Below are 17,000 nucleotides of genomic sequence, written 5' to 3' on the forward strand. Positions count from 1 at the left end.
ACACAGGTTTTAACTTATTACACCATTATTACAAAGTTATTATCAACTAATGTCATGTTATTACCTAGATATTACCGCTATAATACATGATTTTTCTAAACTATTGCCTTACTATTTATTTATCTGTTATACCTTTTTATTGCAGATACAACCAAATGTATTACTACCAAAACGCAAAATTTTGTAACCTAAAATGGCATCTACAGGGGAATGGCATTTATTTTATTCATTCATTCCTTTTTTATTCATTCCTTTTAGCAGGCTTACCGGACTATATAAGCTAAGATTAGGAGATGTTTAAAGCTTGTCCAGACATTGTTGCATAAACAGCAAGACAGAGAAAAGTTAGAGGGCTGCAAAACTCACATTACAAGAAAGTAGAAGATATCATGGAAACCAGCAAATAAACCGAGTTGGCAATTGTATGCTAGTCGTTAAATCACAAATCAACTCTTTTACGTTACAATTTACAAGTAGTAAGGAGTAGCACGCCAGGACAATGGGTAGCAAATAACTCGGCCTCTTTTCTCTCTGCTCTATCCTTGCTGTTATCTCAGAGTGCAGCATTGCATGTTAGCTCCAGTGATCTGCTCAGAGCCCTGGATTTTATGAAGCTGTGGAAGGCTTTACACTCTCACTGCAGAAATACACTCCAGTTTGAAGGTCAGACAGCTCACACAGTTACATGTTCGAGGTTGTTTAATGAATATTGATAGGGCTTTGTGTTTTAAACATGGTTGTCTCTCAGTGATATACATAACATGGTAACTGCCAGAGGTGTCTATCAAAGGTGATGTGTGGTTAAAAAGTAGCATGCGATAGAAGTGTGTCACATACAATTCATCTCTAAACAGTAATTTCATGGGTTTACTGCGGCAGCTTTGTTACTACATAAAGAAAACATTCATATAGCCAATATGCATAAGCTATTATATTTGTGAAAACATGGTGTCTAGCACACAAGTGCATGTGCAGCTTCAATTATTTGCACAGTGGGCACCCGGGCTGATAAGGAAGGTTAACCAAATACTGACCCTGTATCTAGTCTGTGAATTATTATCAGCCATCAAAAATATGACAATGGTCTATAATGTGAAATGTCTGTTGTTTAGTTCTTATTTAGTAGTTTGAGAGTCAGTTTTTCATTAGCTTCTCGATTTTCCGAATGAGAAATACTCATTACAGTAAAAAATAAGGATTCTCTATGCTGGTGTCAAGCAAGGAGCTGCTGCATGACAGATATTGATATTCGTATACTGGTCAAATAAATCCAAAGCCTGGGGACATTTTAGTGATATAATATGTCAACATTTTTTTAATTCGCCATTAATGTAAATTAACAACAAATCCTCATTATGTTCATGAAAAATCTTTTTTTGATATTTTTTCTAATTTTAGAAGAAAGGGTTGAGTAAAAATGGCAATAACCAGCCTAGTAGGCAGTGTGTTTACTATAATGACACATTTGGAATAGTGATTACATGTTTATTGGTCCATAACACAGGAAAAGTGCAGCACTTCGTATCTGAAAGTTCTGAAAAGCTCTATACAAATAAGTGACTATGTTCTGCTTAACTTTGGCACTATTATGTAAGACAATGGTTAAAGTACAGTATGGTGTTATTCTGTAACCAAAACACATTTTCTAAGCAATTTGTGTACTGACACAAAAACATTCATTTTAATGTGCATTTTTGTACATACCCATAGGTTGGAGGACTGCTGATGGGATGCCTATGTGATTTTTGGAACACATTTTATATTTCTTTGTATTTTATTAACATACCTCTTATTTTTCTAACAAACAAGATGAAAACCCTCGTACTGTCTGTTATTTTTTATTTTTATTTTTTTGGTTTCTGGATGCAGGCATCAATTTTCAGCTCACTAAATGTTGACCGACCAATCACGACCAATCACTTAGGGTCCCACAAAACATATGGACGAACCATAGCTGATGGTAAACGATCACTGACAGGAGAAAGGTTTTTAAGCTGAGCCACAGTAAAACGGAATAAATTAGCACATGGAGGGAGACCTGGCATTAAAATGATTCATGTTTTCCAGCTGCTGCTGATGCTGCATAGGTTTTGTTTTTAGCTTTTCGTTCTACAACAGCACCTGAGTGTGTTTGGATGTTGTTGTGAAGAGGAGAGGGGTTATAGGCCAGCTGAACACTCATATGCATGCAGTAATGTCCATTCCTAACCCACTTAGCTGTAGCTATGGTAGCATTTTGCAAAGGGTGTGTAGGAGGCCCGTGGTCTGTTTTTTTCAACTCTAATTCTCCTTTTTGCTTTTTTTCCTGCTGTCCTCCTCCTCCTCTTTTACATTTCACTGCCAGCCTTATAGATCTGCTTACAGCACACATGTCCCACTGCTGCGCTCAAGGACATACTGCATGAGAACACAGCACACTGTGCCAGGACAACACACACACATATAGAGTGTGTGTCTGTGCATGTGTGAAGTACCTAGGTGAAGTACCTCTCTCCTGGTCGACCATATGGAAGTATGCATGAAGGTAGGGAGGGAACAAACCCTGCTAGGACAGTTGACACAGCACAGATGCTGGGCCACACACACAAGCTCTTCCAAATACACAGAGAAACAAGTGCCCATGCACACACACACAATACACAATGTGTAGTGTTGTTTGAGTGGTAATGAGGCAGGAGTGGGAGGACGGCTGGTGTGCCTCCCACTACCTTATGCTAGGGGAGTTGCCCAGCTCGCAAGTGAAATTGACAGACTAGGCCAGACCACACACACACACACACACACACACACACACAGTTTCCTCAGGACATTTGAGCATCACTGAATGTACCTCATTTATTAACTTAGGAGGAAATGTCACCATCCAGGAAGAATAATGTAAAAATACTAGAGCAGTTTATGGAGAAAGAGAATGTAATGGTGTGATATGGATCAACTGGTAGAAAGAGCCATAATCCCTGGGAAAGTGTGTTAGAGCTTGAAGTTAAACACATTTTTATGCACTTAATACAACAAAAAAAGTAGCAGTTCTTATTCTTAAAAAATGATATTGTGTCTACTATTTATACCTAATAAAATACCTACACAAGTTTAATCGTGAAGAATTTGAGCAATTTTGAGGTTTCTTAACAGTCAGTGTTTTCATTATGAATTAGCACATTTATGCTGACATACAAACACTCATGTACCTTTGGAAGCCTCGGTGCCAGATGGCCCACTGCTGCTGTCAGTCAGGTCGGGCAGCCAGGCGTCTTTGATGGCCGACTTGAAAACGTGACGGTTATCTAAGCTTTGAATGGGCCTGAAGTTGCTTCGCAGATACTCCACCGACTTAACGTGGTCCTGCTGCTCCGTGGTAAAAATTGAGTAGAAAGCCTCCAACTGGTGCCCGCAGTAAGGGGGGAGCAAGCATGGTAGACACAAAGACACAGAGAGAAAACATGAAGAGTTGGTGCCAGACTTAGCTCACATCCAGTGGTTCATACTGTACAGACATTCATACAATGGTAATAAGCCACTTTCGCTCTCGCCACAAACTATACAATAAGAAAATACAAGATTTTCAAAGATTACATTTTATCATCACCATGAGAAAACTGGGTCGCTGCTGTGCCAAAACAAAGTTTCTATATAACAACAAAGATACAAGTAAAAACCTCCAATCTAAATCTTAAATTATATTTTTTATTGAAGAATATAAGAAATCTTGAAAGGTCTATAATGAGGAATGATCAGAATATTTTTAAAATTGAAAACGTTCAGCTTGGCTCTGCACAGGCTGCCACCTGCTCTTGGGATTTTCCCTGACAGCAACAGGATTTAGAAAGTAAACAAATCATTTACGTTGGATGCTAAGCTAAAGACAGTCACAGGGGTTTTTAAAAAAAAAGAAAATTCTTAATATAGCTCTACCTATGATATTAGAGTGCAGTCAATTTTTGAGGTAGGCATGAAGCCGGAGTGATAAATTTGTGGTACATGTTGACTTAAGGGGGAACAGAATAACTGATGACTGCTTGTTTGAATGTGTATGTTTTAAGTTTGGGAAAAAGAACGTTGGTTTGGTTAAGTGCAGGTGATTAATACTGTAATTCTACAGAAGTGGTGAAATGGTTAAAGGGAACACTCGTGGTTGCTTTTTACAAATGAAAAATAAAATGTTTACATATGAGTACTGTAGAACTTTTAATTCTCTTTTAATTCCTGCATCTAGGAGATGATGAGTCAATTATGGTAAAGACCTGTGGTGATGCCCTGTAGCGGGTGATTTAGGTGTTAGGAGTTAGGTGATTGAAGCAATTATCATATGGCCAACTGCATGAAAAGGAAGTGCAGAAATATAATTCGTTATAAAAACTAAAGTTACTTATGTATAGACTTATCAGGAAAAAAATACTTAAAAGGCAAAGGTAAAAACATTTTAGGAATAATGTAGTAGTAATGTGGACTAATGCATTAATGCAGATTATATGCAGCTTGGGAAACCTGACTACTAGTATGTCTCTCAAGCCCACTGTCATTCCTGAGGCACCAAAAAGTGCATCTTTGTCCAGTCCCCATGTTACATGTTAACACGGTGATCAAGGCTCGGAGCTTTCAGCGCAGGACAATGAAAACCCTAACGGTTCAATATTAACCACCTAAATAAATGAGGTTGTATCTCAAGTGAAAAACTTTCCTTGGGGCGGTGGATGGGATGGTGTATAATACAAGACACAAGACTTTGTCACACGAGACCAGGCTTTGACTCTAGTGCGAGATGTTGCACTTTAATGATGTTTGTAATGCATGGTGAACAGGATTACTATGGTAAGGAAGTAAATGTACATGTGTGCCATTGTCACTGTTTTGTATTTATGGTTTTTTTCTTGTAACCACCCTGAAGTTTTCATGCATGAGAACATGTTGGTTTCCCCCGATACCAGACACAGCAGACGTACAGCAATCGAAACATTACTATAATTTGGTATTAATGTTGTGGCTGATCTATATGGTGAGATTGTTGTAAACAGCATGATGAAATGCTTTTTTTCAATCACTGGTGATACTGCACAAAAAACATTATTCATTAGTCATGAAGACGGGAGACATACAGTAATCTAACACTCTGATCAAATTGATGTATCTTTGCCTCATGGTCATAGAATTCAGCAAATGCTAATTAGTGTCTTCAAAAGGTCACATCCCCAGGCTTTAAACCAGACAATTCAATCACAAGAAAAAGGATACGTTTTTTGACTTGACCCGAGAGAGATGTGGCTCTTCAAAAACATGAACTTTTAGTGTGTGAGGGTGCTTGTGGCCAGCATGTCTGAAGCATTGTCCCCAGGGACACTGTAATTGTGAGTTTGGAGTTCTGATTGCATATTCATGCCTTGCCAGTCTGTCTTTCAGACTGGGTTGTGTGTGGGGCGGCAAAAAGCCACCACAGATTCTCTAACCAGTGTTACAAATGTAGTGTTGGGGTTGGCCTAGTCAGTATTTTGATGAACACTGCAATAACGAATAATGTTGTCACTTATTTGAATGAACTGCATCTGAAAGAGCTCATGCCAAGGTGGCCAAAACCGCCTGGCAGCCCGGATCCAGTAAAGCTAGTTGCCAAACTCATGGTGGACATGTGATGAATGATGAATTATCCAAGAGTCAGATTCTGGGGACCAACGGTGGCTCAAAGAGACCTCAAGTGTTGCTACAAAGAGCTGGTTCTCAGATGCATTTGGCCCAAATCTGCAACACCTGAAACCTGTCCAACTGTCGCACCTGGCTAGACTTGGCTGAATCAGTTTGGTTTGGGAAACTACAATGTACTGATGGAGTGGGCATATTAGACATTGTGGTTGGCATTAGTGGCAAAACTTAATATCTGATTCAACGAGGCTCTCCCCAAAGTGGGTTTAGTCTGAATTTAGCCTCTATGCTATCAAGCTGTGAACATGCTGTACTGCTTTGGTTTGATGTTGAAGTTGTTCTCTTCCCGCATGTTGCCATTTGTCAAACACGTGCTGGGTGGCAAGACGTGCAACCAGACATGGATTTGCACTGTGTGATTGAAGTGTCATCTTTCTGTCTGTGCTGGCAGATGGATACTCTGTACAATGTGTTTGGAAGCAATGCACACAGACAAACAGCTTGTGTGCAAGTGAATGTTGAAAAGGGGAGGGTGTACTGAGAGCAGATTTATTTTCATGAAGGTAAATGTCAGGAAATATCTGAGGACAGCAATTTCTTCCTGTGACTCTCATTGTGCTGTACGACAATCGGGTGCTGTAAAATCCATCAGTAGCTAAACCACAGAAAAATAAGCTTTCAGTATTTAGTCTGACTATAAATTATGATGTTATCGTCCTTGGAGCAGCAATCACTTTGTTTGTCAAAGAAAATAGCAAAGATATTTCCTTAACTACTAACAAGGAAAAGGCTAAAACTGAATTAAAAATATAATTTAAAAACAAAAACTATAACGATATGTTTTACATTTTCACCAACAAATAAAAACTAAATTATCGTGTGAATGGACATGAAATGACTGTCCATTCATAATGCAATAAGGTAGAAAAACACAATTTAAATGCAAAGCATTTAACATTTAGATGTATCCTGCATAGCTACTGACTTATTAGTAGCTCCCCATTTAATTAGCCTCATGCACACAAGACAACACACATAAGTGCACAAAAGAGATAATACCCATTTGTACAAATGGTTTTACCCAACTCCACTGACCTACATTAGGCAATAAGGCCATACCAAACAGTAAAGTGCCAGCAAAGACAGGAAGAAGATCCCCAGCAAGTCAAGGGATGTAAACAACACGTTTCTCGTTGTTTAGAGGGAAATGCCTTCCACATTTTTGTTTAATCTCAGGGATAAATGCACATTTTGGTGAGAAACTGTTTTCATGCAGTTCAGTGGACATCTGTTCCAAATGGGTCGAGATCCTTTCATTGAACCTACTGTACCTGACAATGTAGAAAAGGCTCCACCGCAAGTTCAAACAATCTCTTAAGACATAGAATGATTAGGTTATATTTATGATTATATTATGATTAATGCTCTATGCCTCCATAAACTAAATGCTACTTTACAGCACAAGGATCTTTATAATCAATGATAAATATTTAATTATTGTCTTGGAACAAAGCAACCATTGTTTGCATGAATTTATATGTCTCCATTGGATGACATTCTTCTTCCTCCCTTCTACTGACTCTACCAACCTGACCAGTGTTTTGTCGTTGCTTCTTCTTTTCTTTTCAACCTGCAGTTCGTCTTTTAAGCCACTAGGCGTTGCAAAGTGTCGTCCTCATTATAAGTCCACAGTACTGAATCCTACTGTCTGTGGATGCATTAACAATATCTTGTGATAGTATTATCTATCACACAGCTGCTGTAATAACCCTCTGTTTATGTTGACTTTGTTTAGATGATTTGATGGACTTAAGATTTCCTATGGATTGTGTCTCTGTCTCTTTAATGAGGGCTGTGATGAGATTACATTAGTTTTATACAGTTCAGTTACTTCTAAAAGGTTCATAAGCAACTAAACTGCAAATCATTTTGAAGGAATAATTGATATTTGGATTATAGCCCATTGCAGCATGTCTTGATACATTTACCTACAGACATGGAAACACTTGTCTATTATTCTACTGGAGTGGCGAGATGGTAAAATGTGGTGCTTTAATGCCAGATTTGTGAGTTTGATTCCAATCTTGTTCCATAAAAGAACTTTAACTATATATTATTATAATTATTACTATTAACTGTTCTTTAGAACAGTTTTTAAATAAATTTTATCATGAAAACTAACTGAACCTGTTTGTACAGAATGATACCTGGATAACAAACTACCAACCCCATCCGTTGCCCGTGTTGAACTGTTTAAAAATCATCTGTTTGTAACTAACCTGACACAGTAGAGATGCAGGAGCCCTTTTTATTGACTTTAAAAATTTCTGTCCGGTCTCAGTGTCACTGAACTGCTGCTTTAGTTGATTGATTTAACCTTTTTTTTTTTAGTTGCAAGGCTCAGATGTAAACAAAACATTGTTTCCCAAATTAAAAATTTTAGAACATGTGCCTCCTTCTTCACGCTGATCGCACAAGGAAATCGAACTGATTTTCACACCTCAGGTTGCTTCTCAATCGAATGATCTCTCGCTGTGAGTTACATGTTAGCAATGGGTTCTCTGTCTCCCTCTGTCTCTCATTCTCTCAACTAATCAGTGTGTCTCATGTTTAGTTTTTCCTCTGCCTCCTTTATTGATAATGGTATCTGTAACAAGTGTTGAGTTTTTGCAGCTTTAGAGACGAGGCTCACAGAATTGAAATTGGAAAATAACCCACCTAGTAAGACCCCAGTAGCTGGTGCAGACCACACAAGGCTCTGTGTTAGGACCAATACTTTTTACTCTATACATGTATCCTCTAGACAACATTATTAGAAAACACATTCCCATTGCTATGGTGATGTCCTTTACCTCACATATAAAACAAATCTCTAGAACAGCCTTCTTCCACCTACGGAACATTGCCAAAAGTAGGAGCATCCTGTCTCAAAGTGATGCTGAAAAACTAGTCCATGCATTTGTTACCTCTAGGTTGGACTACTGTAATTCCCTACTTTCAGGATGCCCCAGTAACTCCCTAAAGAGCCTGCAATTAATCCAAAATGCTGCAGCAAGAGTGCTGACTGGAACTAGCAAGAGAGATCATATTTCACCTTCACTAGCTTCTCTTCATTGGCTTCCCATTAAAGTTAGAATAGAATTTAAAACCCTGCTTTTAACATATAGAGCTTTAAACACTCAGGCTCCATCATATATAGAAGATCTCATAGCACCATATCATCCCAGTAGACCACTTTGTTCTCAGAATGCAGGCCTACTATTGGTCCCCAGAATTTCCAAAGGCAGAATGGGAGGTAGAGCCTTTAGCTATCAAGCTCCTTTCCTGTGGAAAGCTCCCAGTTCAGATTCGGGAAGCAGACACCCTCTCTACTTTGAAGTCTATGCTTAAAACCTTCCTCTTTAATAAAGCATAAAGTTAGTTATAGTTATGCTGCTATAGGCTCAGACTGCTGGGGGACCCACCCCCCGATGCAATGAGCTCCTTTCCTCCTCTTGACCATCTCTCCTCTCCTCTCGCCCCACATTTGTCACTGTCCTATTAACTTTGTCTTCTTTCCCACGTAGTTGTCTTTCTCCTTCTCTTACTCCATCTCTTTTCTACAGATGTCCCCAGCTTTGGAGATGTGTGTTTTCCAGTGCGCAGCTACTTGTCCTACCAACTTATCCAATGTTTTGTTGGGAATTAAAAATGACACATATGATTTAGACTGAACATTATTAGATTGATGTGATGACATACAAAGTGACACAGAGAGTGATACAACACAACAAATAAACCTCATTCTTCCGTTACGGTGATAGACTTTAAAGACGAAAAAAAAAAACACAATAAAGTGCACATAGTCTCGAGGCTCCCAAATAAAAACTTTCAACTTCTATGTCCTTACCTTCTTCCAGAGTATTGATTCAACTGTGATGAATTTTTCCCAATTATCCAGTACAGAGAAAAAATGTTTTGTTTGATTTAAGGCTGAATTTCTCAATAACAAACACAGAGCAGTGTGCCCTCTGCTGGTTATTTGGCACACTGCACAAAAGAGGAAATATATATATATTCTAAACTGAAGGTACACTGTTATACATTATTTAGAAGGTACAAGTAAGTCATTTGCTGTGGTAAAACATACATTTAAAGGAACAGTCACTTTTTTGTCAAAAGACGGGGGGTCAACATTGATGTACTTCATTATTATTGCATCAATTTGGTAGAGTTGCATGTTAGGTCATGTTCAGTAGTATATTTCTCCACTGACTCATTATTATAAGGGTGTTTTATATAAGATTTCTATAATTTCCTATGTTTCCCCTATTAATAAAGCTCAAGGTTACTCATTTTGGCCTTAGCTATAATCGATTTTAGATTTGAGGGCATTTTGTCAGGGGGACAAAAAAAAAAAAAAGGAGTCTAAATCTGTACAGTCTTTACATTATGTAAAGTACCTTGAGATTACTTTACATTGAGTTGGCAGTACATACAATATGAAAAGTTAATATTGCTGGCATTCTTTTAAAATTTGATTGCATATGTCAATAGAGAAACAGCATCTGGATTTATGAACAAGCACATTTATTAAAGGCTGTACAAACAAGCACTACAGCAAAAAGAGGTAAAAACAACCCTGTGTCTTACCAATTTACTGACTGACATACATAGGAGTTGGTGTGTACATTGCAAGGTGTCAGAAGGTAATATCTGAGCAAATGTTAAATTGGGTATTTGCAGAGAACAAAGACAGACTGTGCAAATCCTCCTGTGGTCAATTTTGCAAAACAAAGTTTGCTTTAAATTTGATGTGAAATCTGATTTGATCTCAAGACACATTTTGAGAACCTGGGGGAGGCTAGAAAAAAGTCTCCTAACTGACTATAAATGCCTGAATATTACTTGTGTATATTGTGGTAATGTGTTTCTTGAGGTAGCACTATACAGAGTATTGATACACTGAGATTGAAATGACACTTTTAGTCTCCTTGCTTACCAGCTGCTGCAGTTTGGTGTGATGGAAACTGTTCTATTCGGATTCAAAGACTGTCCTCTAGAGAACATAATAATCCATACCAAAGGCAAAAGAGACAGACAGCTGAGACATGTTGCTTTGTAACAAATTGTGATGCATAGATACCCAATCAAACTACCTGATCTTTTGCAAGAGAAAAACGAACAGTAGACTAGAATGTGATTGCAGAAAAACAAAATCCCAAACCCCCCGAGCTGCTGGAAAACAAATGTAAAATACCCATAAAACATCAGCCTGCCAGCTTTGGTGACCAGCTTTAGGGGTGACTTTCTCAGATGATGGAAATCAAATTTCTGTGTTAAAGCAAAGGATTAATAAGAAATGGCCCCAGACTAATTCTACTGTTTACCGAGCTGTAGAAAACCCTCAGGGTTTAGGCCGGACAAAGACTGAGAACAGAGGTAACACTGCACAGTGAAGGAATAAATACAGATCCAGGCAAGGTTCTTTAGCCCACTCCTTTGTGTTAGGTTTTCAGTGGTTTCTAAGGATTTGTTTTTTTGTGAAGTGCTGATTATCTTAGCACATTTCCCTTTAGGCTGCAGGAAACATATCTCATCATGCCTTTGTAGAACTTTAGAAACACACAAGGAATTATTCATATTTCCTTTTATTTTTATGTGGAGTCAGTTAACCTAGGCCAGTCCTGATTTTGCTACGTTGAATTTGCTGTGCAACCACATATACATATAGTGTTCCGATGACTTCAGAACACTGTGCTACATTATAATCATTCAGATCATGTGCTGGTCTGGCTGTGCATTTAGCTACATACAGGCTTGTTGAGGGTCATTCACATGCTCTCAACGATCAATCGACATGATCATCTTTTTAGAATATCCCTTATCTTCCGAAATACATTGTCTGTCATCCAAAATCGTTTATTCTTGTTCAATGTGTCACTAGTACACAAAGGAACTCTAACTTTGTATTGCCCCCGTGTCCATTATGTAGTTGTCTAAACCCCATTTAACAGTTTGCACGTACTGGATTTCCTTAAAGCTGCAATACAATGAGATACAGTATTGATGAATGCTCTGAGAGGAAACCAGGCAATTTTCATATATATGTATATATATCAGCGCAGCTTTAAAATTGGAAGATGTATGCAAGTAATGATTCAGTGCCTCTAAATCTGTGATTTTATGAACATATGTTCTTATTGTGTTTTTCAACATATGCTTCACGTATCATTTGATTGACTGTGTGTGTGTGATATATAACTGATATATATAGCCTGGCTCCAATCTGTCTTTCCTCAAACAGCGGACTGCAGTTTAGAATGAGGCTTAGAGCCAGCAGAACGTCCTCCACTTCTGAATCAAATACGGACCTCACTGGCATACTGTACACAGTACAGTGCAGCCTCACACCAGCTCTTCACTCTGACCATCATTATCCTAGAAATCTAAATCGAAGTTGCTATAGCATCAAAGCCCTGGTCACAGCAGAAATTACCCGTGTGAGATTGTTCTGGCGTTATAGGCAGATTATAAGCAGCTTATACTGTATCTGTTGCTACGGGGAACAACATCATCTGAGAAACGGCAGAGAATTCACAATGATTTGTTTGTTTTGCAAACAGTAAATAAGGCTTGTTCTCATTGTATATCCTCTAAAGGTCTGGCTGCATTTCTTCACCACACACTGTACATAATGAATGTGGTGTTGTCTCCTTGGTCTGAGGAAGACTGGTACATGTACATTCTACACAAATCAGCCACAACATTACCACTGGTGGTCTTAATAATGTCATGTAAGACAAGGATCAGCAGTTTGCAGCTACACAGCTATCACAGCAAAATGTGGTACACTATGTGCAGAGGTGGTCGGAGTAAACAATATATTATTTGGAGTGCAAGGGATATATGGGTTGGGGCACGATAGCCAATTGCACCACAGGTCTGCTGCAGGAGATGAGACAGAGAGGGAGAGAGAACACAGTTTTTGTGTGTGTATAAAGTCGTTCCCGTGGCGTCAAATTGTGACGGCAAAGGGTACTTGTGACATCATTGAGATACACCAAAGGAACGTAAAAAAGGCCCAGTTTGACGCCTGAGGAGGCATCATTATCTGATGCTGTGGGATGAAAAAGTGTTCTTTCAAAAAATGTGGGGTTTACATAAATATTGATAAGATTGCCACAACTCCACTGGAGACATGCTCAGTTGCCTTCCCACTTCCCTGAACATTGTACTTCTCTCATTCTGGAACTTATGATCAGCCACCTAGACAAACCTCAGGTTCTGACTCAGTCACTACTCTTCATACTTCGGACCACTTCTTCACTCAGCTCACTGATCAAACTCCTATTCCACTTGTGCGGAGGCTGCATTCTCTGACTTGGGGACCTCTGGCAGAGCTCTGGCTCAGATCTTACCTGTCTGGACAAGCCTTCAAGTTATCTAGGCAAGCATGAGTTTCTGACTCTCACTGCCTTTATCATAAGACATTTCAGCCTATAATATTGCATTTCAAATGCATGAGTAAACTGTAGCTTAATAAAAGCTGTAAATAAAAGCTGTGCCAAAAATCTCTCTGAAAAAAAAGAGCAGATCCCACCTTTCAGAATATGCAATCCAACTGCTTGTGCAGGGAGTAGTAATTATCTTGGGGTGGACCACAGTGACAGTAATTCAATTCCCAGTCCATTTTGGATATGTGTAGAAGTGCCCTTGAGCAAGACACTGAACCCCAAGTTGCTCCTGGTGGATCAGGTGAGCACCTTGCATGGCAGCCATGTGTGTGTGTGTGAATGGGTGAATATGAAGCCACATTGTAAAGCGCTTTGGATTAAAGGGGCCAGTTACCATTTATCTCATTTCGATTACTGCAATGCCCTGCTGAAAGGGCTACCAGCATGCACAATGAAACCCCTCCATATGCAGGAGCATGGTAAACTTCAGTGCATCTTTTTACATAAACTCCCTCATCCAGGTCTCCCCCACTGCACACTACCAACAAATAGTGTCTGGTGGATCCGAAGCAAAGCTCTTCATGTCAGTTGTCCCACAATTGTGGAATGAGCTGACAAACTCTTCCTGCTCAATAACTTTGCTCCTAATAATCAAGAAGTTGTTGATGACAGGATTCTTCTGCAACTTCCCACACACCTAAACAATGCAAATATCTTCTTGCCTATCATTGCACTTCCATTTGTCCTATGAAACAAAACTTTACTTTTCATAGCACCATGCCTTGAAGTTTTCTCTTTGATAGAGATTATTTACTTGCCTGGTAGGACTCTTGTAAGTAGCTTTCGATAAAAGCATCTGCTAAATGGCTAAATGTTATGGGTTACTTCCAGTGGTCATGGTAGTGTAATGTGCTTAATGGCAGCTCAGGTGGGACATCTATGTTAGGGGACAGTGTTGTTTTCAGATAATCAAAATATGTTGTAGTACAGGATGCAGTGGACATTTAGAGTACTTGTCCTATTATAAATTAAGCTTGTTGACTGTAGCATTCATGTAAAGTCTAAAGGCAACTGTCAGTTGATTACACTCAGAGCATGCTGTGCAGACTGAGCAACTCAGTGCATTTCTATCACTTCTGCATGTAAAAGCATGTCAAATTCATTCAGCAATGAGTTTATTAAAGAAAATACATCTTATTTGGAACTAGTAACATTTAATTTACCTTAGCTACTTGGATGATATGGTAATAAACAGAAAAAAACATTTTTACATTACAAATCAGAAGATTCTGGGTGAGACAGACTCAGACAACGTGACTATTATTACGAGCTGATAAGAACTGATAATGCTTCATTAGATGGTTTGATAACTTTGTGGTCAGGTTGGAAATAGTCCTTCTGTCTTTTGTTTCTCTTGCAGAACAAAAAATATACTGAGCTAGCACAACTAAGGTACGGACTGAATTTCATCAGTACTTAAATTACTAAATCTTTTCGGAATTGTAAACTGCTTCACATTTTAATCATTAAGTTTTCCAACAATTAAAAATACACTAGAGTAAAAAGAGAACTTTGTTCTACCACATTTCACATGGCTTTTTAGCAAAATTTAAAAGTATACATCAAATCGGTGATTGCTGAGGAGGCATTTGACAATACAAAATTAAATTAAAGAGAAAAGAAACCCATATGGCAGCACCCTAACTTTTTTCTATAAATACTGGCACACTTGCACACACAATACCAGGTGGAAAATCATAAATAAATTCCCACATGTCCCACTTGGAATTGCTAATCTTGAGCTGATCTCCCCAGCACTTCTCAGTTGGCAGCTGATATCTACAGTGACTATGATGTTAGACTGGCATGGCATATGGCCAACTTAGGTCAGTAACATCTAAGACACAGTTTCCCTCTCTCCCACAAAGTCATGTAGGCAGGGAAATATAAGAGCAGCAAGTCCACATGTCATGTTTGAAAGGAAGGCATTTTAGGTGAGGTGTTGTGTAAGAGCCTGAGCATTGATCCACTTTAAAAGCAGGCCCAAAGCAACGGCTGTCACTCCTGCTGACCTACTTCAACTATCATCCGAAACAAAAGACTGGCACAAAGAGGGGAGAGAAATAAAATACGAAGAGGCAGAGAGAGACAATAACTGGAGTCACCATCTGTGTTAATTCTCTTCCCAGCCTCCTCCTTTTATCTCTCCATGATGTTTTCCCAAGAGAGTCGCACAGAAAAAAGGAAAAAAAAAAAGTGGGGACAAAAGTACTTCAAACGGAGCTTTTAAAAATGTTAAGAAAGACTTGGTAATGGTCAGAAATCAACAGCCAGAGAACAGGAAGGATGGGTGATCCCCCATCGCCTGCTTGCTTTGTTATGTTTCTGATTACATATTTAGTTGGACTTTGCATCATTTCCCATGAGTTGGATTTGACTTGGCTTGTTTTGATTATTTGATTGCTGAAAGTGAAATACATTGGAAAAAATAGCTAATTATTAATCATAATCAAAAAAGTATGAATGACTGAATAACAAATTGGTAAATGGTCTGCACTTATACTTATATACCCAAAGCGCTGTACACTCTTTCACCCATTTGCACTCAAAATCATACACACACACTGATGGGGGAGCAGCTATGCAGCTGGCCAACACTCACCAGAAGCAACTAAATTGGGGATCAGTGTCTTGCTCAAGGACACTTTGAAACATGACAGTAGGAGCTGGCAACCAACAACCCTGGGGTTGGAGGATGACTGCTGTACCTTCTGCGCCACAGTTTCCCACATTAATATCACAAGGGTTCACCATGACAGAGGTGTAGTGCTGTACCGAATGCTTATTATGTATTGAAATTTGGTATTAAACATCTTTGGTACCCAGCTCTAGTTTTCACATTTAAGTTTGACAGTGCTTTATGAGACAATTGGACCCCCTCCTTATTTCTCTTGTTATGTGTGTATCTCATAATAAACTGTTTCAGATCTTCAAAAGATTTGGAAATAATAATGTATTTATTGAAACAAAAAGTTAACAGCTTGTTCAGGGTTCAACATTTTTACACTAAAATTTAAATTTGTCATTCGTCACTCTTATGTTTGGGATCACTGACTTACTACAGGTACAATTGAGCTTGAGCTCACATACTGATGAGCTGAAGGTCTCCTTTAAAATTATCGGATAGACAGCAGAATGGCAATTCTTCATTGCCCAGATGCAGCAAAGCATCCCCTCACCATTACATTATCACCACCATGCTTGACCATATACAATGCATTTATTCAATTTAAATAAATAACCTTATTCATCTGTGTTGTTTAAGCCTGTTGAAACATAAGCTGAATTGCACTGAAAAAAGCTGCTAAATGTGAAACGCCTCAATCGACCAAGCAAATGCCTGCGTACATTGCAAACTGCTTGAGACAGAAAGTGTAAAGTGAACAAAAGACTGGACCCTAAACAACACAGAAAATTGTGAAATAAACATGTCATATCCTGGTAGACATCCTCAAAGTCCAACAACATTATCAAGGCTTTTATTATATTGTCATATTGCAAGTTTAATTAAATTAGTCCATATTTTGCAGTCAAATGTTTTTTCTTGGGGGTGGGGGGACAGTGCAGTAGGGTTTTGACATCAACAGTGTGGGTACTTCACTGACGTCTGCCAATCTGTCATTGTTGCAAGGAGCCGACCTTTAAATTATTAAAGCCTAAAGTCCAGACAGTCTACACTACATACAGTCACCATTCTCTCCTTTACCACAGACAGATGTTTAGTCTTTAGGAAAGAGGACATGCAGCTTGCTGGATCACAGATCCGACCATTGCAAATAAGCTCTGAATGCATGCAACAAGACAAATTTTGGCATGTACCCAGACAAAAACAGAGACAGAGACCTTAATCAAAAATGTTCTTTCTTGCTAAGG

At 38.7% G+C, this 17,000-nt stretch overlaps 1 protein-coding gene across 2 annotated transcripts in view; it reads right to left on the minus strand.

Moving 5' to 3' along the window:
* The window catches only part of ptprga (protein tyrosine phosphatase receptor type Ga), a 451,880-nt gene that overhangs the window by 70,872 nt on the left and 364,008 nt on the right, over positions 1-17,000 (minus strand). For both annotated transcript variants that reach the window (XM_067504881.1, XM_067504880.1), the window contains exon 8: positions 3,189-3,381. In XM_067504881.1, the coding sequence (XP_067360982.1) occupies positions 3,189-3,381 (193 nt within the window). The remainder of the gene's footprint in view (positions 1-3,188; positions 3,382-17,000) is intronic.

Source organism: Channa argus, chromosome 5 (genome assembly GCF_033026475.1).
Source record: "Channa argus isolate prfri chromosome 5, Channa argus male v1.0, whole genome shotgun sequence".
NCBI lineage: Eukaryota > Metazoa > Chordata > Actinopteri > Anabantiformes > Channidae > Channa > Channa argus.